The sequence below is a fragment of the Taeniopygia guttata genome, chromosome 6 (genome assembly GCF_048771995.1).
Source record: "Taeniopygia guttata chromosome 6, bTaeGut7.mat, whole genome shotgun sequence".
In the NCBI taxonomy this organism is placed as follows: Eukaryota; Metazoa; Chordata; class Aves; order Passeriformes; family Estrildidae; genus Taeniopygia; species Taeniopygia guttata.
In genome coordinates this window covers 24,968,818-24,992,431 of record NC_133031.1, presented here as the reverse complement: position 1 = coordinate 24,992,431, position 23,614 = coordinate 24,968,818, and the positions used below count along the sequence as shown (strand labels likewise).

The following is a 23,614-nucleotide window of genomic DNA, read 5'->3' as shown; positions in this document are numbered from 1 at the left end:
TCTTCTTTTCTGAGCACCTGAGAATGGGTTCTAATTGCCCAGCTGGAATACCTTTAAAAATATAATATTCTACTTCCCATTGAATTTTCCCTCCACCAGCTTTCATCCCTTAGCCTGACAACACAAAGCAGCCTTTGTCTCACCATCAGATTGTTACTTTGACTTTTCATAGCTTGTCTGGTTTTTGTGGAGCACTGATCTTTTAGGTATCACACCCAAAACTGAAGCAGTAGAAATTATCATAAAAATAGTCATAATAGTGATTATAGCTCAAAACCAAATTATTTATGCATTTCTCTTGAGTGTACAATTAGGCTGAGTTGAAACTGTGGGTCGGTCCCTGCAGCTCCACAGTGAAATTCTCATTAGTTCAGTTTTCTTTCCTACTACTATCTCTAGCTTTGATCTCCATCATGAGGCAAATTTCCATCCACCTAGCCAGGGGGTGTTATAGACAAGATCCTAAGACTCTACCATGTCAGGAATGAAGCAATAAAAATACATTTTGACAAATGCGGGCAGTGTCAAGGCTCACCTCTAACATGAGCATACACACTCCAGTTTATGGGAACATTGAATCAGACCTCGAATAGATGGGGCTACAAACCAAAATCCCCAGTGTTTTTGTCAAAAAGATGCTTTCACACAAGCTGGGATAACAGAGAGGATTGCTGATGTCTGGGAAGGGCTCAGGAGAGTGATGACTGCTGCCTACCAACACCACACAGAACAATGAAAATCAACCAGGGAGACACCACTGCAGAATGAGGAGGAAATGCAAACACCTTCAGAAACATATTGAACAAATAGCCAGCAGTCTCCTGGTTCAAGTGAACACCTTTGGGGCTCAGAGGTGCTGGGGTCCTCCAGCCTTGGCCAGACAAAGAGGGAACACTCTGCATTAAAGATTTTAGAAGCTTCAGATGTTTCCTTGCAAGTGGTGCACTAGTTATTGGCACAGCACCAGCATGGGAATAGGATTATTGGATTTGAAAGGCTTTTTCCCTGGAGTGGTCTTTATCCTCTTAAAAAGATAGAGCAATTAAACATTTTTTTTCCTGAAGAGAATTAATTGTCTGTGAATAGTCACACTGGTAGCCAGATGCATCACAAGAGATTTTCATCTTCTTAAACACATAGTCAGTGGCTAGCAATCCATTTTATCAATCTTTTATCCCTAACTACAGACCAAAAATTTACCAATCCCAAATAATTTTAATTTCTAAATCTAATATGAACAGATGGAACAAAATTTAAAAAAAAAATATTTTGTAAAAGCCTTTAACATCAAAATGATGCTAATGTCTGAGAATCAAAACTTGTGACTGGACATTCTGTTCTAGCCAATAGACATGGAATGCTCTGTATAAATTTCACAAAGTTCTGCCAACACTACCCTGCTATAATTTCCAAGAAAACAGAAGGAAGCACTTACCTAGTGCATATCAGTACAATGAAAGGTATTTTCACCAAAAGCCGCAACAGAGAGGAAACATCTAAAAATTATTGTCAGAAGAACATATTTATGAAAAAGCAATTAAGAGAGCATCATAGACAAAAGCAAGATTGAGATTTTCCTAAATGTCTTAGTAGGAGAGTGGAGTCCACTGAGAACAGCACCTTGCAGGATCAGCTGCATCACAAGCAGAGTTGATGTAACATCTGCATCAAACCTGGGAGTGGATTCGACACAATTAGTAAACCATTAGAAAAGAAGTAATAGCTCAGCATGACTAAACATGATCTAGTGAACAGCATCCCTGCCCATGCCAGTGGAATTGGAACTAGGTGATCTTTAAGGTCCCTTCAAACCCAAACCATTGTATGATTCTGTGAAGGAGAAGTTCTGGCTTGAATCAGCACAGCTTCAAAAATTGGCACAGTCAAAATGTTTTGTTTTCTTCAAGATAAGCCACACAAGGTCTGGAGGAGCTTCTGCTGCTCAGTGATTGGCCAAAAAAGAAGGGATGAGTGAGCAAAAACTCAGAGCTAGACTCTGCTCACAGTGTAAACTCAAGAGTACTCCACAGGTAGCCTGGCAAATTTAGGCTGGCAAAACTGAGAGCAAAGTTAGGCTATAGGTAGGGACTGCTTATGCAGCTTGAGGAAAAAAAAAAAAAGAAAGAGGAGACTGGACTACAGAGCAACCTCATTTTTAGCTCTGTTACTGATATGGATGAAAAACCCAATTTTATTTTATTAAAGGTGTCAAGCTTTTTTAATAACCCAGACACCTACAGGGATAACAAATTCACATCCTTTGTACAGTAAATTGCATATTCAGCAGCTGTGAGGCCAATTAGACATTGAAATGACAAAGTGCTATCTCAGGCCAGCAGAGACATACTGCACAGAGACAGTGTTTGGTTTTATCCTACTAGCAGTGTTCAGCTGTCATCTGTCACACAGGCTTAGGGGAAAGGGCCTCCACAGCTGGAACAGCTGCAATAGCTGGAATTGCAAGATTAGCACAATAAGTTGTTATACTTTTACCAGACCACTCAACTCACATCCAAAACTTAGCCCCAACTCCACATGCACTCTTTGTGTCAAGTTATAGCTTTATGAGTGAAGAGGAATTAGCTTTCAGCATTACAGCCCAAGGTTGGAACAGTTTAAACCATTTGGCTGAAATGAAAAAGGTATTAAGAAAGCTGCAAAGACTAATTTCATCTCCCAGAATATCAGTTAATAGAGTGCATTTAAAAGAAAAAGCAGCACAGATAGCCTAATGGTTTAAATCAGAAAGCTAAAATCTTTGCTAACGTACAGAATTCTTTAAAACTTCTCTCAAAAGAATACACTGCCCTAGTAGTGGTGGATTATTATTCTCTAAGGTCCTGTACATGCTAGAAATGTCTGTAATTGACTATAGCTGTGTAATAAATTCAGTATACATACAATTATTCAAGTAGTTTATACCTTTAGTAGAAGTAAAAGAAAGTAAAAAACTTTTTAATTTGAACCACTGTTTCCAGACTCTCCATATTTCCAACACATAGCAAAGGCAAGATAAACTTCTTAGTGTAAACCAGCAGTAAACCAGTAAACACCTCCTTAGAGCAACAGCCAAGTCAATCACTACTACATCTATTTAATGTGAAGACTCCACTTTTTTTTAATACAGGGGCCTATCTTTGTAGTGTCATTATCTGAACTACAACATACCCATAACATAAACACCGCTTACAATTGTCAGAGTTTTCATATTTCCTTGGGTTTTTTTATGGGTAAAGTGGCCCTTCTTAACTGTGTTAGGAACAATATTTCAGCTCAACAGAACTAAAGAAACTTTATAGCACAGAATGTATTTTTTCACTGGTCTTTTTTTCCTGTAGCAGCCTCCATTTTTCTCAACCTGGAAAATAAAAGCCAGACTAATCCCTTTTAAATTTATTCTTACCCAGGAACCCTTGCAGGATCTCCTGATGCTGATGTGGACATTTTGTGGATATAAAGTGCCCTATAGGACATTATATGTCAGATTTTGTCTTTTCTGTGCATCTGTGGCAATGCCTTCCTCTCCAAGAGGTCCTGCTAAGGCAAAGGTGTTTCGGGTGAAAGCAGCAGGTTACCTGACCTGCAGTGCTGAGGAAATACCAGCGACCTGCAGAGCCTCTGTGCTACTTGGAAATCCAACACTTCACCCGTGTGAAGCCTGAAATGCTGATCCCTCAGAGACCTCATTCCACCTGGCACCTGCTTGTTCTGACTTCCTTGGTGTTTGCCACTTGCTGCTCAGCCCAAATACCCCGTGCTGCCCCTGAGGGCAGGCGGATCTGCCTTCCCCAGCTCATGGGCACAAAGTCTCCAACGCTGGCAGACAAACACAAAGAGAACAAAAAACCCCATTGCATTCACACGGCCAAGAGGAGCTCTGGCTTGCTTGGAAGTGCTGTGTCCAGCAGGCTCCTCATCACAGCCCAGACAGGCAGCCCTGGAGGACAGACAGACCCTGCCGCACTACGACACGAAATAACTCACGCACTCACACCAAGATTAAAAGAGTAAAAGGAAGTGACTGACGCAATATACAGAATTCTAAAAGTGACAGTGGATTGGAGGATGAATTGGAGGATGAATTGTTCTCCAACCACACTGGTTAAACTAACAGTCTATCAATTCTCTCCTCCCACAAAGAAGAATGTAAAACAATCATTATTTATATGAACAGTGTGTGAGAATTCTAGTAGAAATATTTAAATATCAGAAGGTATTGAAAACTTTTAAAGGAACTTTAAAACTTTTAAAACAACAGGGTGACAAGACCCTCAAGCACAAGGAGCTGCCTGGGTCCCTGGGTAAGCTTTTGGGTGCCTACTGCATCTGGAAAAACACTTCCCTCCAGAGGTGCTAAGGCAAAGCAGGGATTTATTAAAATGGCAAGAGATAAGTTATTTATTGAACTGTTTTCACATTTTCAGCTGTGTTAGAGAGCTTCCTGCAGCTGCCATAGAGACAACAGCTACAGACAATAAAACTTTATGAGCGATTTAAATTCTCTCTCCCCTTAGGAGATGAGGAAAAACAAAGACAACTGACTGTTTGCAGGTCTTGTGTATCTTGCCTTCATTAAGTAGGACTCTCTTTAAGCACTTATTATGTTTTTCCATCAGATAGTCAGACTTCCACAAAAAGGATTAATTGTTTATAGCTTCCACTTTCAACAATACCCTATAAAAATACGCTGCAGTCATATCTGATTATCCAATTTTGTTTAATGCAAAGCACTCCTGGCACATCAGTCTGCTATTTGCACGTGTCAGAATAGCACCAAAATGGGTTCCCCTGGGCAATGGAAAATAAGCTTTACACTTGGAAAATAAAATAGTAATAACCACACAGTAAAACTGCAGATGCATGCAATAAATTAGATTTATCAACAGTCTTATACCATTAACACCTGAAATTTGCCCATAAATCTACCTCATTTGAAGCTTATTTAATGTTTCTTCTAGGGGTAGCTGGGAGCTAGAGATTCAAACTACGTAAGAACTGACAGGCATGAATAAATAAAAACATTTCTTTCTTTCCCTAAAAAATGTGCAACTTCCTTGTCAAAAGATACCAGCTTATCCAGTAAGATGGGTACATTTCCATCCAGGATCAGTTCACATTTTGACTTAGATACTTTGTAAACATCAAACAATAAGAAGATAAAAAGAAGATCTGGTGAGATAAGAGATTTCTCAAATATCTAATACAATATACAGAACTTCCATTTAATTCTCCCAGGATCTGTACATATATTTTGACTGAAATATATAATTATACTGTATATGTTTCTACTTCAGGTAAATCTAATATGCACATTCAATACACCTGCATTTAAAAATTTCCAATCTTGCAAGGTCTTACTAGTTTTTCACATATTTTATATTTACAAGATGTGGTGAGAGTTAGCTTTCAACAGGTGCCTCTCAGTGTGCCAATCTAAATAAAATTATCCTTGATTTTCAAAGCCTGTGCTGGTAAAAGACTAGGAATACTCTGAAATACTGCATGAATAAAAATACTGAAGGATGGGAGAAGAGCATGAACAGATTAATAAACAGTAAAGGGGTGTGATTGCTGATCATCCTAGCAAAGAATGGGACCAAGGAAAATGAGCAGACTGTATCTCTCATTACCTCACTGGAAACACAGGATGAGTAGTGAGGTATGCTGGAATCATAACTGTTTTGCAGCCCTATTTTTCTGTATTTTTAGAGCACCTGCATTGTGCCTTGAAAGAAAAGACAGTAGGTGGTAGGACTAGATGATCTTCATAGGGCCTTTCCCATCTTAACCACTCGGCAATGCTGTGCTGCAATGTCACTGCCCAAAAAACAGGGTCATTTTCAAAAACGAAAAAAAAGTTGCAATTTTCAAAAAGACACCATATAGACAAGGCAAACCTGTAATCCGCCACCAAAGGTAAAGGAAAATGCTGAGAACACTCATGCTGTACTGCACACATGACTGAGGGAAGTTGCCAACTTTGCTGTCCTGCAGTGAATCCATGGAAAGTGCACATGCCAGGCTCAAGCCAGTGCTTGAAAGCAGCAGGTTAGTATGAGACAGCACCACTTGGTTCCCATGAGCTGCCATCCTTCCTCCACGGCTCTGAAGACTCCAGAATTTAAACAGCTGGGCCTTTCCTTTTCTTTTTTTTTTTATGCTTTATTATAGCAGCAAGGCAGCAGATTGCTTATATTCCATTTTTCTCGGACTCTTTTTAAAAGTGTGAATGAGCATGTGTGTATGTTGAAGTGATAACATAAGGACAAGCCACATTTTTAGTAAATATTACTTTAAATTACACTGGAATGTAAAAGTGCACTTGTGCAAAACTAGCTACCCAAAAAGGAAAGCAGTGCTGTAAACCACCCTGCCTGCAAGTTGAGCATGTCAGCAGGAGAGTCACTGTATAAGGGCATGTTTACAGGTCATGTAAGCCTGCACCTACACTGAAACTCATGCCCTACAACACAGAACATGCATGCACTCCATTGCCACAGACTGCTCTGTGAGGGCCCTTACATTGCAGCAGAAAACCAGCTGAGACCCTGTGGTCAGAGGATGCCACATTCCTGGGTGAATTTAAGCCTTTTTATCTCTATAATGTGGGTACAGGAGAGCAGGGAACAGCCTCTCTCTCACCTGTGACTGTCAGCACTGTGAATCTCATCACTGAAGCCACCTCAAGGTGGATTTAAACCAGTCCCTGCTGTTGAATCACTCCAGCAGTGACAGGCAAACCATGTTCCCAGCTCAGTTCCAACTCCCCTTGGCTTCGGTGCAGCGGACTGTGCAAGCCTTTTTCATCGGGTTCATTTCAAAATCCAGCTGGCAAAGAAGCTGCTTAAAGGGCTGTGCCTTTGAACATACAGCAAGGGCAGTCAGACCCAGGAACATCGGTGACAGCGACAGCAGCTCTGACACAAGGGTAACTGTCAGTAAGGCTGATGCTGTCAGTAAAGCCATAAGCAGAAGGAAATGAAAATTTAAGATACAAACCAGCTGGTTTTCAGTGATGCCAGAATGTTGTGCAATGCCTGTGATGCAGATAGAGAGGCAGGACTGAGCTGGGTAACAAGGGTGGTGGCAGGTGACACCTTTCGCTCCGGCAAGTCACTTAACTCTCACAGGCTTTGGGCCTCCCTTCATTCAAGTCTTTCTTTACTAGATCTGTAAGACAGGAAGAGTGTCACTAGCCTTAGTCATTACCCTGTTTCATACTGAGTCCCTTATCTGGGCTGGAAGTGATTTGCCAGCGTAATGCAGATAACCAGAATAAAAATGTGCAGGTTTGGATGTTGTCACTTCTGGGAACATAAATGCACATTGTCAATTTCCCTGCAGAGCTGGAATCTTACAGTGACACAAGACTTACTACTGCAGGTCTTTCCTTTGGCAAGTCTCATTTTGGAAGTGAAGTTACATTACTGGGAGTGAGAAGGGAGTAATTCTGCAATAAACAGAAAAACACCATGGTAAAGTTTTTGGTGAGATTCTAACACATAAAAACAAATGGAGACTGTGCAGAGGTGCAGTTTGACCCTGTAATCCCACAAGCATTGAGAAAATAGTGAGACTTAAGAACAAGGAACATGTTTGGGGTTAGGGGGCAATAAATCACTGAGCTGGAATCTGAAATGCTAGGCTCTTCTGTTCAACATACTGCTCCACCATCCCCAGCCTCCATCAGATGCCCTGCATGCCATACCAGGCTGAATTCGACCATATGTTCGTAGCTAAGCTATGAAATTCATTTGTCAAGTCCTGGGAGTTTTTGGCAAGTTGTCCTGTGCTATATGTGTGGTCTGCTACACTAGAGCAGGCATGCAGAGCATAGTAACGGGAATGTCTATAGGATCCAGGGGCAACACAGCTGATGATTTCCCTTCTCTGACTTTTAGTGCTGCTTAATAATGAATGAAAATGGAGAGGACTCGGGTGGAAGCCGTTTCAGCACAGTTTCAGGCTTAAAGCCTGCTGAAGGCTGCTGGAACAAGCTATAAATACATATCTGAGCTCCACGCCAACTGTGTAAACTCAGAAGCTGCTTGCTTCATTCAGGGACTTCATACTCACCAAAGAGTCAGAGCCTCTTGGACTAGAGGTAAGTCAGTGGCTGGCAGAAGTCACATTTTCCTTGTGAAAGGGATGTGGAAGATGCTGGGACAATGCAGGGGCAGATGACAGATAGGAAATGGTTTCTCGGGTGTTTTGAAAGGAAACACATAATCCAGAGTTATGGACCCTCATTAATCAGGCAGGGTAGTTCTGAGGAGCCAAATCTCACAAGAATAGCTGTAGGACTTGGAGTCATTTGTAAGCTCTTCCTGACTGAACCCTTGGCATGACATTTGCCCAAATTCTCCATCCCAATTCAAATATCACCACCTTGGCCTATGAACAGTGGCTCTGATTCAAGCTGATTCACAGTAAAAGATAAATCTTTCTGCACCTAAAAAAAGAAAAAGCTACTGAGAAATTCTTCAATTCCTCTGCCTTGTGCAATCTCAGGCCAGGAGTTTTTGCAACAAGGTCAGTCTCATTTCTTCATCTCCTAAACATGCCTCTTCCTTGCTGTGTTGATTGCTATGGGTAGTCCTGCCACCGTATTTTTTGATAGAGCACAGAATGCAGAAAGGAGGCAGAACTGTCAGAAAGAAGTTTAATTGAATTGTGATATACAGCATAAAGCTGTCACTTTAACAGAGATTAACAGGCTGCATGGCAGGAAAAAGCTAGGACCTCTCTCAGCCTAAGATTATCTCATCTTCAGAAGGAACTTCATCTCCTGAAGGTACCAGCTAACCATTTCCATGGTGAAAAGACCCATGAAAGAGAAGTGCTGCAATTTGCCTCCCAGTGACAATGCTAAGCCACCTCTAAGGCTGTGTGCTGACAATCCTGGTCCCCCAGCAACCTTGCTGCCCTTCAGTCCTCAGAGATTCTTTTCAGCTCTTCTAAGATGTATAAACTCAAATAGCCCAAACCTTGACAGCCTGCACATCTGGATACGAGTCCTCATGAATGCCAAACTATCTTCATTTCACCTGAGGATGGCAGAAGACACTGGCACTCAGCACTCCTCATCCTCCAACCCCAACTGCATATCCAACCTTCAGGCTCCAGAGGACAAATCAAACTCCTCTGTGAAAGCAACATCCTGGAAAAACCAGCCACAGGTTCTCTCAGGCAATTTGGAAGATATCCATGTTTCGAATCTGTCCATTAAACCTGACAGAAAATCATAACAGTGCCATCCAGGAAGGATTTAACCATAGTGCATAAAATGCACTTCCCCACTTTGGCAAAGGAAAAGCACAAGATGATATAAAAATAAAGTCTTATGAGGTATACGACACATTCCAGGCTATTCTCTGACAGAGCTATACTTCTGAGCAGAAATCCACTTACCCAGATATGGCTTCTTGCACTATATTGTAGCAGCTGTTCCCCACCTCCCACTGAGGTTATATTTACGTGCTACGTTTCCAACACCCACTGATCCAGGCTGAGGTGCTGAGATGCTCTGGGGAGGAAGGACAGCTGTTTCCCTGTACTTGTCCCAGCACAGAGAGGGGACAGGCAGTGTCAGGCTGGCCCTTCCTCAGGGGTGTCTTAGCACCACCTCTGTACTTACACCCAGGTACTCACCTAAGAGCTGCACCCCACGGGTCAGCCCGTAGACGTCGATCAAGGCCCAGAGGGGCTCTGCCGTCCTCACGCCGCTGAAGAAGAGCATCGCAGCGGAGTCATTCACCCGGTAGAAAACCCGTCCCTTCTTGTCCACCCAGAAGGCGATGATGTTCCCCTCGTTGGCAAACTCTTCCGGCAGAGCCTTGGCCCAAAACCCGCTTTGAGAAACCAAGTCAGGGCACGCATACTTTGGCAGAGTGTCAGGGTTAATCCTCGATGGGTCCTTGGAAGTGAAGCCGAGTCGAAGAGCCCCGCTCCAGCAGCACTGCTTTTTAGTGATCTGCAAAGACAGCAGCAGCAATGACAGCGCTGGGCGCTTCAACACCAACTTACACACTACAGGCTTCACGCATCCAACACTGGTGGCACAGTGTGCAGACAACCCCACCAGATTTAGGAAATATTTTACCCACCAGACAATGCTGTATCTTTTCCAGCTGCACACTTAGGATGCAATGTCCATATTTAAAACCAAATAAATCAAATTAAATCCATGTGGATAGGTGAAATGTAATTACAGCTGCATGATGATTCATTTCTATTTCGAGAGTAATTCCTTTTGGCCTAAGAATAATCCTCACACAAAATGTGCCCAAAATGGGCACAAGACCTTTAATCTCAGCAGAGCTCTTCCCACATGGGGCTCAGATGATGGGGTCTCTCATCTCTCTGACCTGAGACTAAAGCTCCAGAACCACAGTTATCTCCACAGGGTTTTCTGGGTTTCTCAGGCAAGTAAAAGACAGTCTTTCCCTTATTTAACTTGTCATATTGGATGACATATTGAAATCACAGCCTCGCAACAGAGAACCTATGTGTGGGAAAGCACAATACAGAGTATTTGACTTCATTAAATACAAAATTTTGAAGCAACAGTAGATGTTATCATATGATCGGGAAAACCTACTTATTTCAGCTGTGAATGGTGTTTTTATGAAGTATGTTGTGTATAACTAGATCCCAACCTGTCAGTATGTAATTTATCAGTGCATGAGGGGTCAGGAACATCTGCTATGGTTTTTGGAATGGTTCTTGTGTTATACCCATCCTTCTGCACCTGACAGACAGCAGGACAAAGGATCATAGATACCTCCAGAGTCATCAGCTTCTACTCACACGAACTGAACCCTGGCAGTTGGGGATCTGTGGAGAGCAGACAGCAGGTCCTAAACACATGCAGCACATTGAAAACACTATCTCTTTTTTTTTTTTTTTTTTCCCATGGAAGCCAGGAGTCTTCCAGAGTTTGTATGTCCTCAGATTATGTCCTTGGTGAAGTTTTTCCTCTCATTTTATTGATTGATTATGAACCTCCTAGGAATTGTTCCTCTCAAATGGGTTCAGCCTGCCAGCATCCAGACTGCCACATGGAAGATGTAAGGATGCTGGATCCAACTCTGATGTGGGGCCAAGACAGTTCCTGCATGCCAGCTGACCCACAATCACTGTATCTGTTCACACTTTGAACCTGCAGCAAACTCAAGAGCACTTGGGATAGCCATCTTCCATCAATGCCTTGGCAGCCTCAAGCAACTCCACTGCTGGCCAAAGGACAAGAGCAGAAACATGGATAGGTACCACTTACCAGATGCCACACAAAACTTGTTGCCTTTCTGTAATTTCATGCTCTGCCAAAGCACTAATGGCTTGGATGAATGGCAATGACAGAGAATGAACTGTCCAGGACTGCAGCACTTTGTTCTCAAGAAGTCTGGCAGCAGCCCCACATGTCCCAGCTTGGAAGCACAGAATTTTCACCAAGGAATTCTACAAGACATTTTCTTTGGATTTCTGAATCCCCTGATAATCAAATTTGTAAATACTGTGGTTTTGTTTTACATATTTCTCTCCAAGGCAAATCTGAAAAATGTGCCCTTGGAGTCACAACACTCTTACAAAGACATTGTTCAAAGCCCAGGGAATTTCTGTTTTATAATTAAAGTATCAGAGAAAATAATTCAGAGCTCAGAAAAAAGTAATCAATGGACAATTTTTCAGTTAAGGGAGTGTTGCTCTTTATTCCTACTCAGTCCATCCAGGCGCCTGAACTGTTTAGATGGAACACTTGAGCACTGACCTCAATCCCAGGAACCATGGGAAGCTCCTGCTTGAAGGGTGGAAACTGGGATGACACTAAAAAGGACCAAAGCAGATTTGCTACTTTATATACCTGGCCAGGGTGGGATAGCATCATGCATGTCCCCAGTAGCATGGGGTTAACAGGGTGTGCACGTGACAAAACATGGGAAACATAATACACTCCAAGAAGCCTGGGTTATTTTTTGCAGCAAATTTACTGCAAGCCCTAAAAGCTTTTGGGTCTAAGATAAATATGGCCTCATTGTCATTTGTACAATTCAGCCTCTTGCCAATACTTCACAGCAATCACAGGCAGGGTGAAGTAAATATTCATATGGTAATTGAGGCTGCACATGTTCCATGTATTAATCAGCACCTATAAACAGTTCTCAATACAGTCTGACCACAGGCAAACTTATATCCAAATTAAAATCAAGTATAAAGCCTGCCAAGAATTAGACACAGCTGGACAAAGGGCGCACAGTTTTGCTAAAAAAGGCAACAATTAATGATGGACCAAATCCTCTTTTCAGCAGCCACTGCTAGCAGAAAAGCTTGGGAGGTCCACCGGGTATCAGAAGGGGAGGAAAATACAGAATCAACATCCAAACTCCTCAACCATTGCTGCTTTTACAGATTCAGGCTCCTGATCTTTACTGCCTTATGCCATCTTTGAGAACGATACTTCCTAGCAATGTCCTAAATGACATGGAAGAAAACATACTGGAGCACTTGTCTCTGAGGCTGCTTGACAGCCATATTCCCATACTGCCAGATCTGTAAAATAATGACAGAATAAAACCTGAGATACAATAGCTAATAAACAGAATGAAATCTCCTTCCTTCTTTCCTCAGTTTTCCAGAGGGAGTTTAGACTTTACAGGACCTGAACGACTGGGCTCATGGTCAGCCTGTGGCTGGTAAGAAGGTCCAAGATGCTGTTTTCCTCAAGCACAAACAATAGCGAGCAGTTACAGGATGGACTTACCATACAAAAGCAAGGATGTTTTCACATTTCATCCCTCCCTAGAGTACAAGTTCTGCTAAAGCCTGTTGATTACTCCCATGAGACCTTCCCATTGGAGTCAGCAGGAACTCTGCTCATAAATCTCTTGTGCAGATTTGCATGCATATCCTTCACATATGTTATGCAAGCTCAAATCCACAAATACACAGAGATAAACACGTGTGAATTTCCAGAGATAGCTACCTTGTTTCAGAATGAGGAAGAAATAACCCAGAACCTTTGCCTAAACCACTAAACCCACTCAAATTTTTGATGGTGTCTTCAAAAGTGAAATGCTGCTTTCATCTCCTCCCAGATTATTTGTCACAGTTGCTTGTCCAAACTGCTGGCCAACGTGGGAAAAATCTCATTAGGCAATGTGGGAGATTCCTGCTGGGCTTCCAGCATGGATAGAAGCAGTAAGAGCTCCACAGGAAGCATAACAAACCTGTAGTGGGGATTTTCTATCTCTGGGCCTGAGCCTGAAATCACTGAAATCTCCACATATTTCTAAAAGGAAGCATGTCCCTCATTCCTTGTTCCTTTGCTGGCTGTGAGTGAAGAGGCAGGGAAGGCTGAAATGCTGCTGTAGGACCCAGCATTCCCAGACCTCTAAAAATGGGCAACAGCAAGATCATTCAAACCAGGTATCTACATGCTGACAAACCTTCTGGAAAACTCCTTTTGCACAAATGAAGGATTCACAGTCAGATCATTCATGTGTGCCACGAACTAAAGTGGCCAAAGATGACCTTCTTTATTCCAATAAAGGCATGAAATTGTCTATGAACAGAAAAATGTAGTTCCATAAACTAGAGGGCATAAAGATTGGAAAGTATCTGTGGATGAAGTTGCAAGGGTCCCAAGCTCCTTAAGATGCTGATAGCCTGAAAAGTGCTTCAGTTTCTAAGGACATGGAGGAGTTTCTTCATCAGAAAGCAGCTCCTGGTGTTCAAGGCATATTGTCTTAGAGGCGCTGGATTTCTCATGCCAGCTGCAGCATGACATGGTACCAGGGGTACAAACTCCATCCTCCAGGCTACCACAGACACAAAGGAAGTGAAATCAGCCTGTGCCAGTGAGAAAAATGTGATCCCTGCAATGTTCTCTCCTCTGATCTTAATGCTATCAGGTGATTGAGTCAACAAAGCAGTCAGCAGACTGCCAGAAAGGTCCTTTTCTTAGAGAGCAACAGCAATCACACTGACTGATCCTTTCATGCTTTCCTTCTTTCCTCCAAACTCTTTTGTTTTTCCTGCTAAGCATGTGCTCTAGGTCCTTTTTGACCTCTTATCTCCTGGCTTTCCAAGTGATTTCAATTTAATCTGTTGTACTTGTCTAACATCAATGTAAGTATTTTTGGAAGGTGGATTTCCCTTCTCAGTTTCTACAGCAGTCTGTACCTATGGCTCCAAGAACTACAGTGACAAAAGCAGAAGAACCAATGAAGATTGCAGATCTTTAAGGCCAAAATTTGTCTACTGCACTTTCCAAGGAAGGGCTAAAGATCTGTTTCAATCACCAAAGCCTGCTACACCCCAGCATTCTCTCCCAGCAGCTCCCATGGCAAAAACGGAAGGTGTAATTTACTCACCTTAAGCCTGACTTGTTCATAAATAACAATGGGCCTGTTGCTGAAGGTGATGGCATTGCAGAAGCTGGCCTGGCGCTTCACAGACTTCTGTGTTGTGTCCATGATGATCTGGGATCCCTTTGTGTGAGGATGGAAAAGCAGAGGGCTGATGGACAGAGTTCCACATTGTGGGATGGGGAGACAGTGCTTCTGCTTGTGGTGGCATCGGTGGGAGGAAGCTGAAAATGACCCACCAATGGAATCTGAAAGCAGAATGGGGAGAAAAGGGCGTCAAATATACTGTGAGTAATATGGAAATTTTCAATTAAAAAAAAAAAAAAGCAGCAGAGGTACTTCACATAGAAAGTATAGGTAAAACAAAACAAAGGTAGCCAAATCCTTAAACTGTAAATCACTAAGGGATTTTAGAGCATCTTCTGCAATAAAAGACTGCAAGAATACTGAAGATTCCTGTTTGGACAATCTGACAGTACAGAGCATGACACTGAGACTGAAATCACAGGCCATCTTGAGGCCACAGACCAGGAGAGAACACAAGAATTGGAGCAAAGCACTTGCGAAGTTGCCGTATCAAAGCTGTCACACCAAGGGAACAATCTTCCACTTCCAGAGGACTCCTAAGCAATTTGACCATTTCTGTCACACCTCCTTTGCAACAGCAACTCCACTGATCTTCGTCTCCATGTGCCCGGGTGCCCTATCCACCTGTGCCATGTGCCAGCTCAGGCACACACATTGCTAATTTATACTCAAGCACCACTCAGTGACTCACCTGAATCTCTCCAATTCCCATCCAGTCTCCTCTCTCCTCCACTGCTAAGAACCTCAGCTGAGATCCCACATGTTATAAAGGGACCAGCACACTATTATTCCAGTGAGGAAAAATAAGAGGGAGAACAGCTGTGAAGGATGGAAGAAATATCTTTCTCCACTCAAGACTCTGCAGAAAGACTTGACACAGGATCAGCACAGCCATGACAGCAGCTTTGTTCCTGAACAAATGGACAAGCACATTTCTTTTCAACAGGGAGCCTGCAGCAGTTCCAGCTCAAAACAACCACTCTGCTGCACACAACTCATCTGCTTCCTTTTCCTTGTGTACACATACACACCACATCATGCACATATGTTTGGGAGGAAATACTCCTAAATTTGGAATTAGAGTACCAATAGAATACAGGACTATTCTGTAACAGACTGAAGGGCGCTACAAAAGCAAACATGATCTTAACAATGTGCCAGTTTGTGCTGCAGAGAGGCATGATTAAACAGTACTCTTCAAACACAAAAACTATATAAACTAATTATCTATATTCTTCACACAAATAAATTGCTCCTTGCTATGTCTTTCTATAGCTACTATAAAATAATGCTTGCACCTCTAATATAACTCTTGGTTTTGCAATAAAAAGTCCAGACCCTCTTTCTTCCAGCCTTTTGGGTAGTCTTAGCTTGTAGCTACACAAAGCTGTAACAGCACATCCGCAGGCTGAGTGTGATGAGCTATCAGCAGAACTTAAAATGCTGGCTTCTGATGAGAACATTATAATTCAGCTTCAGCATCTGTCACTCTGGCTTTCTCATCTCCTTGCTGGGGTTTTTCCTCCCATTTTCAGCAACAGTGCTGTTCCTTCAGAACAGAACAGGGAGGTCATACAGCTGGGCTGTTACCTTTAAACACTTTCATTAATGCTTTATGGGAGAGATGAATCAACTGGGAGTTTTTTGATGCCAAAACTGATGTGGAATATGTGAACTTCTTTCTCCTGTTTCTCACCCATGGAGGAGAAATAAACTGCAGATTATGGAGAAAAAGTAGAGGTTAACCTGAGCAGGCAGGTCATGGAGGGAAACCTTTGGGAGGAACAGACTGCACAAAAGGGGAAGGTCAGGATGCAGAAGCTCACATGAGCATGACCTTTTCCCTTTGGAAAGGTCAGTGCTGACCTGGGGTGGTGCACCCTGGCTTTCCCCACAGACCAGACTGGAGTCAGAGACAATACAAGCTGCAGCAGGCCCACAAAATCTTCTCAGAGTACTGCCTAAAACCTTTTTAATTAGAGACCATCTCATGCCCCAAAGAACAGGAGGTTGAATCCCCTCCAGTATCACCAGACTTCTGCAAACTAGGTGTGTTCTCTACTATCACCCCTTTGAAACTGCTCCCTTGTGACAAAAGTCACAAGAGAATCTGAAAACAGCCTCTGTGTTGAAGGGCTGCAAACCCAGAGGCACACAGTGGAACCCTGTACAGCTTTCCAGCTTCCATGCTGGGGGTCACAAAGAACAGCAGCTGCTCACCCCTTAGGTTTGACCTCATTTCTCCATTCATGCCCAGTTGTAGACGCTGTTTGAACTATTTCACCCAGCACTGGGTTTGAGCACTGAACACCAAGTCCCATAATACCATAAGCCCTGCCAGGGGCATAGCAAAAGTGGTAAAGTACCATTTGCTTCCCTGAGCCACAAGGCCATGGACTGGATCTTTTGAAACCTTTTAGTGAGCCAAGGTGAGGGAGATGCTAACATTAACCACACCATATCACAGCTGAACTGCTCTGCCTTCAGTGCCCCACTCCCAAGTGTACCCTTTTTGGAGCCGTTTGGTAAAACAGAGTTTCCCCAAAGGTGACACACTCCTCCTTCCCTCTGCATTACATGTCCCTGATCTCCCGGATCTCAAGGCATGAACAACATCCTGTATACAACACACTACACACAAGGCAACACTGACAGCTCTCAGCTTAGAAAAATGCAGCTCAAAGCCTGAAAGGGGTTTTCACCAGAAGTGTTCAACTCTGCAAACATTAGGCATAATCTTAAAGGCTTGGGATTTCTTGAATGCTACAAGAAATGTCTGGATTTATTTTTTAAAAGATACATTTTTGCCAGTTGAAAATATCTCGATAGGCACTTATGAGAATACTGTAAAAATCATTTCAGGTTGAAAACTGACTGCAAAGTATTAAAGATAAATTTCATTCAAAATTGAAAAAAAAAACAGAAAATAAGACTTTAAAACAAAGCCCAAAGACTGACATGCAGTAGCAAATAGAAATGACATATCCTTGTCTGCCTGGGGAGAAGGAGAGGTCTGGGGTGGGGACAGAGGTGCCTGTGCTTGTGCAGGCAAGGGGAAGTGAAATGAGCATGCAGGGCAAACACCACACTATGAATGGAGAAGAGTATTTCAGAATTATTACCTTATCAAGAGAGGTTGACAGTGCTTTATCTGGCAGGTGGCCTTACTGGATAAGCACTTAAAAGGGAAGGATTTTGAGAAAGAAGGAAAGGAAACCATGTGTGGGTGTGGGGACAGGGACACTCACACAGCACAGCAGAAAAGGCCTGCCCCTGAAGGACACAGCCTTCCCAAAGCTGGGAAGAAAAAATTCATCTGAGATGAATGCTTGTAATCCTTACCATTTCTTAAGCTGGACCCATACTTTTGAAAATTATCAGTGAAATACATCATAACTAGTTACATTGATCCTTTATACCCTTTTATATTTGTTAATAAAAAGCTCTGAAGGATAAAACATATTGAAATTGTTGTGCTAGGCTTTGCAAAAGGATTCTTAAAAGCACAATTTGAAATACAGTTTACTAAAAATAAACATTAGCTTAACACCAGTGGAAACTTGAAAAGGGTTGCAAACCTTGTTTTCTCACATGCAGCCTGACCCAGGGCATGTGCACAGAAGAGAACCATAAATTAATGCAAATCTTCACTGCCTTTAAAAACATGTTTGCTGTTCTTGAGGAGTAAGTAATAACATATCTCCAGTCCATATTCAACTCTCCCTGGGCCTGTGGGATGACAATGACCCTGTCAGATTGCTGTCATCACAGTGAAGTTTGCATGGCAAGATGGCCAAGAAACCAAAGAAAAGCTTTGATTCTCCACAGGAAGAGACTATGGCTTTGAAGTGTTGGGGTGCTCAGTGATAGACATGCAAAGGGTTAATTCTAGAGTGCTAAATCCAAATTAAGGAGCATTTGGGGTTAAACTTTAGTGAATTAGGGAGGTATCTACAAGGTGGATCTCAGCCAGCTGGTCAGATCTAACATTCCCATCCAAGACTCCAAAAGAAGTCAAAGCCAAAGCATAACTTATTTTCATCTGCGCTATTTTAGAGGTGACAAGATGTATCAAGCCAGTAGGTTCGTGCATAGTGTAAGATTTTCCATTTAAATTGCAAACTACAACACAAGAGGCAGGTGCAGACAAACCACACGCATATGAAAGGAGATAATACCAGTCCTTTTTTTTTTTTAACCTGAAATGCAAAGTTGTCTACATTGTCTTTACAGTAAGAGATATGGAAGACAACAAGGGTGGTTTTGCAGCATCTGTGAGAAGCCTTCCCAAGCCAGTATAAAACTTGGGCAACAGAAGCTGGAGTTGTTTGCAGGATGATCTGCAATGGATCCATCTTTCCAACCTGACTGACAAGTGGTGGGAAGGGAGTGGTTCATTTGTGTGGAGCCCTCAAAGTAAAGAACCTGATTTTTCATTTCATTAAGAAAAATTAAATGAATGGAAGAGATGCAAAAAGTGGCAGTAAGGACAAAGGGCAGGAAAATAGGTGCAAAAGGTGAAATTGGTAATAAATACAAGCACAGCAAGATTTTTGTTTCTAAAGGGCAGAAGAGAGTACTTCAAAGCTTCAGAACAGAAAGGAAAGGAGAAAGGCTGTGTCCTGAAGATGGGATAGATGCAAGTGGGATCTGCAAGACTCATACTGGTGTGTTTGAGGGCATTTAGGAGGATGAGCTGAGAGACACAGGCATTTCCTCTGTCTCTCTGCTCAGCTGGGATGTGCATTTGCTGTTTATCCCTTGCAGTGCTATAGCTGAGGAGCAGAGACATGTCCTGTCCAACTGGATGCACAGAGACAGCAACCTCTGCAGGAGTGCCAGGCAGTGACCTGGGAGTGGGGCTTTTTTAGCAACACAGCTGAACACCTCAGCTTAGGAGTCCCTGGTCAGAACCTGGGTGTGAGGCTTTACAAAAGCTTGCTTAAAGACAGTGCTGAGGCTCTGACTATCAGTAAGAATCAGGAGTGTGGCAACTTTTGTAAAGCTTGAAAAAAGTATATAAAAGAGCTGAGGAGTGACAGGAGAATAAGAGCTCTGCTTCAATTATAATAAGCCCGAGTTGTTTGTACTGTTTTCTTTTTTTAAAGGCAAAATACTCAGAGCAAAAGTTTAGGCTGGTCAAAGTAGATTTAAGTACTACAGATGAGAAGTGAATCTGTTAATTGGCTGCAGGAAGGACAAGGCTGAACTAATGTTTGTTGTTGAAATTACACAGAGAGATGAGACGATGTCTCTATGCAGAACCTAGAGAAAACTCTGCCAGATGAGGGAAGGAAGATGAGAAAGACCCTCAAAATGCAGGAGAGGCAGAAGGAGAGGACAGCAGGGCAGGACTGAGATGGGGAAGAAAACTCTCACACACACCATCTCCAGGAGGAGCAATCTAGCTCTGCAAGCACTTAAAAAATACCAAGGCTGCTCAGGCCCTCTTCTTTGTTCAAGAATATATGATACCAAGAAGAAAAGTGTGAATATAGTTCTATATGCACACAAGGCTGTTGAGAAGAAATCTCTTCCCCTTATAAATTAATTTTTAAATTTCTTATCTTCAGTTGTGATCCTGTGTAATCATTAACCATCTCCTGGTCCCTAATTAGGCACTATTTACTCAATGTCTGTCAGTCATTCCCAAAAATTCTGTTACTCTTGTGACACACCACAGAGACCTCTGGTACCACTCCACTTCCCATGGATGCATCCACCCTTTCCAGGTCGCTCCCTGCCCTCTCCCCATGCAGATCCCCCCGAGCTCCTGCAGACCATAAGCCCACTAAGCACATAAGAACAGCAGAGCATAAGTAAGGAGCCATATGCTCCCTTCTGCCAGGTAAGGAGAGAGGGGGTGAGCAGCCTCCCTGGAAGTTGCTGGGCAGGAGGAATTGCCTCAGGAGCTGCACCTCCAGGCTCCAGACAAATCCAGAAAAAGTAAGGGCCAGAAAAAGGGGACTGACATCCCTGCATCAGCAGCAGCCACTCCTCCCTAAAGCAGCTTCCTGATAAAGCAGCTCCTCTGATCCACAGGCAGGAACAACTTGCATGTGCAATAATTATGTTTTTGACAACCTCTGACCTTATTCTCTTTGCATCTTGGTGATACTGCATCTTTATTTTTCTTACTGTAGCTTACTAACTTATTATTGTAGGTTAATGCTGTGAATAGGAAATGAAAAGATCAAAGTGAAAAATCATGCTCTGGAAGCATCTTAGATTTCTTTCTTGATTTTTGCTCTGCTGTGATCAGATAGGCTCTGTCAGCAGAGAAATGTAATAATACATATATAGATATATCTTCCAATAAAAGAAAGCAAGTTAAGTCTAGTTAGGTTTATGGTCAAGAGATGTTTCAAAAATTCTGTTTATCCTCCTCCTGCAAATGTGCAGTTTGGTAATCTTCTCCTTTTCTAATATCTGATGCTTCAGGAGGAGGAGAAACAGCTTGCCCAGGGTGGTGGCTGATCTGTCTGTGCTGCAGATGGTGGGACATAAGGAAGAAAAACACCCAGAACTTTCCATGCTCTGTCCTGTTGATAATCCTTATCTTCTCAAAGATAAGCTGATACGCTGTTGGCCATAAGATTACATATAATTTATAAGTTATGTTTGCTTTTCTGACTCACTGCATTAACAACCTCTCTTCTTGCCATAGCTCCTTTTCCAGAAACTGCCCAGCTCGGATAAGCCATTGACTTCTCACATCTACTATAACTCCAGTTAATAATTTCCTTAGTAGAGATCAGAACTATGCATAGAACATGTTACACTTACTTTAACATTACAGAATTCCTGCTAATTTATAATCATGTAAACCAAGCCCTAGCAGTCATTGCAGAATTCAGCTTAGAGCTGTGCTGCTGAGATTCATCCCTCTCTACACAGGTCCCAGGCTACACTACAGATACAAAATTTGCCCCCACTTTGAACCAAAGCCTCACAGCCACAAGTCGGGTGTTCCCACCGTGGTGCTGCCTGCCCTGCTGCTTTTCCCCTTCCCCTCCTGCAACACTGGGCATGGCTGTGATGAACAGCAAAGCTGCTGCCCCACAGGCAGCCCTGTCTCACTGCACAGCCACAGTCAGCAGAGCAGCCACTCTCAGAGAGTTCATGACAGCTCATACTGAAAAAAAAAAAATAAAATAGCGACATAAAAGCAGAGCCCAAGTGCAAATATTTTATGGCTGTGTAGTATTTCCATGCACTACAAATCAATGTAAAAGATGTTTTCTTCAAGGGGCCTCATATAGGCTGTGTTTTTAAAATGCATTCCCTCTGCTAAATATAAATCAGTGAGAGTTTTTGTTCTTCCAAAAGATTAGCTAGCCTCAGTATTTTGGGATCTAATTCTGGAATACTTGCTGAGGTGCCAGCATTCTCTTCCAATTTAAATACAGTTTAATGGAAAGTCTATCCTGGGCACATTTTCCATCTACAGTGTAATAGCTTGAAAGTCTGGATACTGAGAGTTCACCAGACACAGAGGTAACCTATCAAGGTTAAACTTCATTTATTTGTCAGGATTAGAAAGGATGTGGGAGCAATGGAGAGCAGGAGAAAGCAAACGTAGGAGCAGTAGAGACAAGCAAATGGATCTGTAGAAGCAAAATCCAAGAGATGGTAGAAATGGTGTAGCCTACTGACAAAGCCATGGAAAGAAAATTAGAGAAGCTGTGGTTCTGAACTCAAGCACTTGAATTTGCTGTGAGTTGTATCTTTGTAAATCAAAGATGTGCCCCTAGACTCAAGATGCTGATTAGGCCCATATCAGGCTACTCCCACTGCATATGTACAATATAATAGGATGTTTTCTTTGCATCAGTGGAAAGAGACAGGGTATTTTGTGGAGCATATCTGAATCAAGAAAGACATGCACGGGGATGAATGGCAGAGCAGTAGAAGAGCATCTCCTCTTACACAGCTAGAGAGTTTAGATTATGTTCAGTACCACATATCATGAAGCTTTATTTTGTAATGACATTTCTAAAGACTCTCAGAAAGCAGTTTTTCTTCTATCATACATGACAATTACACTTGGAGTGTGTCTTTTTTCTAATGTAAAACATCCATTTAGAGTCACTTCAAGATACTGTAAAGTTGGGTCATTTTGTGTGTGGTCTTGTTTAAAAACACAGTGCTCAAACCATTCTTGTTTCACACCCTTCCTCCCGAAAGTCCCCTGCTGTTTTTCCCTACAGAGTCTCTTGAAAACATGATTGCCAGGAACAGCTCCTTATCCCATGCATGTTTAAATTCCTGAGGTGCAGTGATCTTTTGCCAAAATTATCTGATGCTGATGTGCCAATGTCCCCAAACTCTGGTCACTCCTCTTTCTTTCAGACTGGTAGCTATGGAAATACTGTCACCCAGTATGTCTTTTCTATGTCTTTTTTTTTTTTTTTTTTTTTTTTTCCTATTTTGATTTCTTTCTGATCAACTGAAAATTCCCCTTTTCAGCATCAGAAAATTGCACTGCTCTCTTTGCTGTTAGTCAGAACAGAGTGCAAACTATTTCCATCCACATCAGTTACCCAAATGTCAAAGATTTCCTTTCAATATGAAGTCCAAAAGCAGTCCTAAAGGGAAGTTCTTTAAATATATTATCTACTCAGGGTCACCTGGCTGCTGTTTATGCAGGGGGTTTTGTAGGGTTTATGTTCCTGGGAAATGGAATATGAAAGTGCTTACAAAGGAAAAAGGACCTGAAACTCTAGTCTTGCTCCACACTGACTAGACCCAAAAGACATTGATTCCACTGGCTTTATTTCCTGTTTGGCACCAAATAAATCCTTAAAGTAAGGAGTTATTTGAGCTAGCAACTTATCAGGCAGGTCAAATTTTAATATCACCTTTACTATTTGGCCACATTTAACATCCTCTTAAATATTTCAGGATTATAGGAGCCACATATTTTTTTTAAATTCTTCCTTTCCACTCTCTTTCTCTGTCCATTTCTTCTTCAGGAAAACTCACATAACATACACTTCCTCTCTGCTTGCTTTGCCATCCCTTCCTCCTCCTCCCTTGACACAAGTATTGAAGTTTCTCAGCCACTTCTCTCTTTCAAGTCTTCCCCTTCCTTCCCTGGCCTCACTTTATCCAGCACATTTCTCTCTCACTTAGGTTTGCTCCCTTTTTTTTTTTTTTTT

The 23,614-nt window shown here is 42.3% G+C and overlaps 1 protein-coding gene across 4 annotated transcripts in view; it reads right to left on the bottom strand.

Annotated features, from left to right (window-relative positions):
* The window catches only part of NEURL1 (neuralized E3 ubiquitin protein ligase 1), a 144,917-nt gene that overhangs the window by 46,100 nt on the left and 75,203 nt on the right, over nt 1–23,614 (bottom strand). For all 4 annotated transcript variants that reach the window (XM_030276345.4, XM_072931224.1, XM_030276347.4 and 1 more), the window contains 2 exons: nt 14,373–14,614; nt 9,652–9,973 (listed from right to left, as the gene is read on the bottom strand). In XM_030276345.4, coding sequence (XP_030132205.2) covers nt 9,652–9,973; nt 14,373–14,614 — 564 coding nt within the window. The remainder of the gene's footprint in view (nt 1–9,651; nt 9,974–14,372; nt 14,615–23,614) is intronic.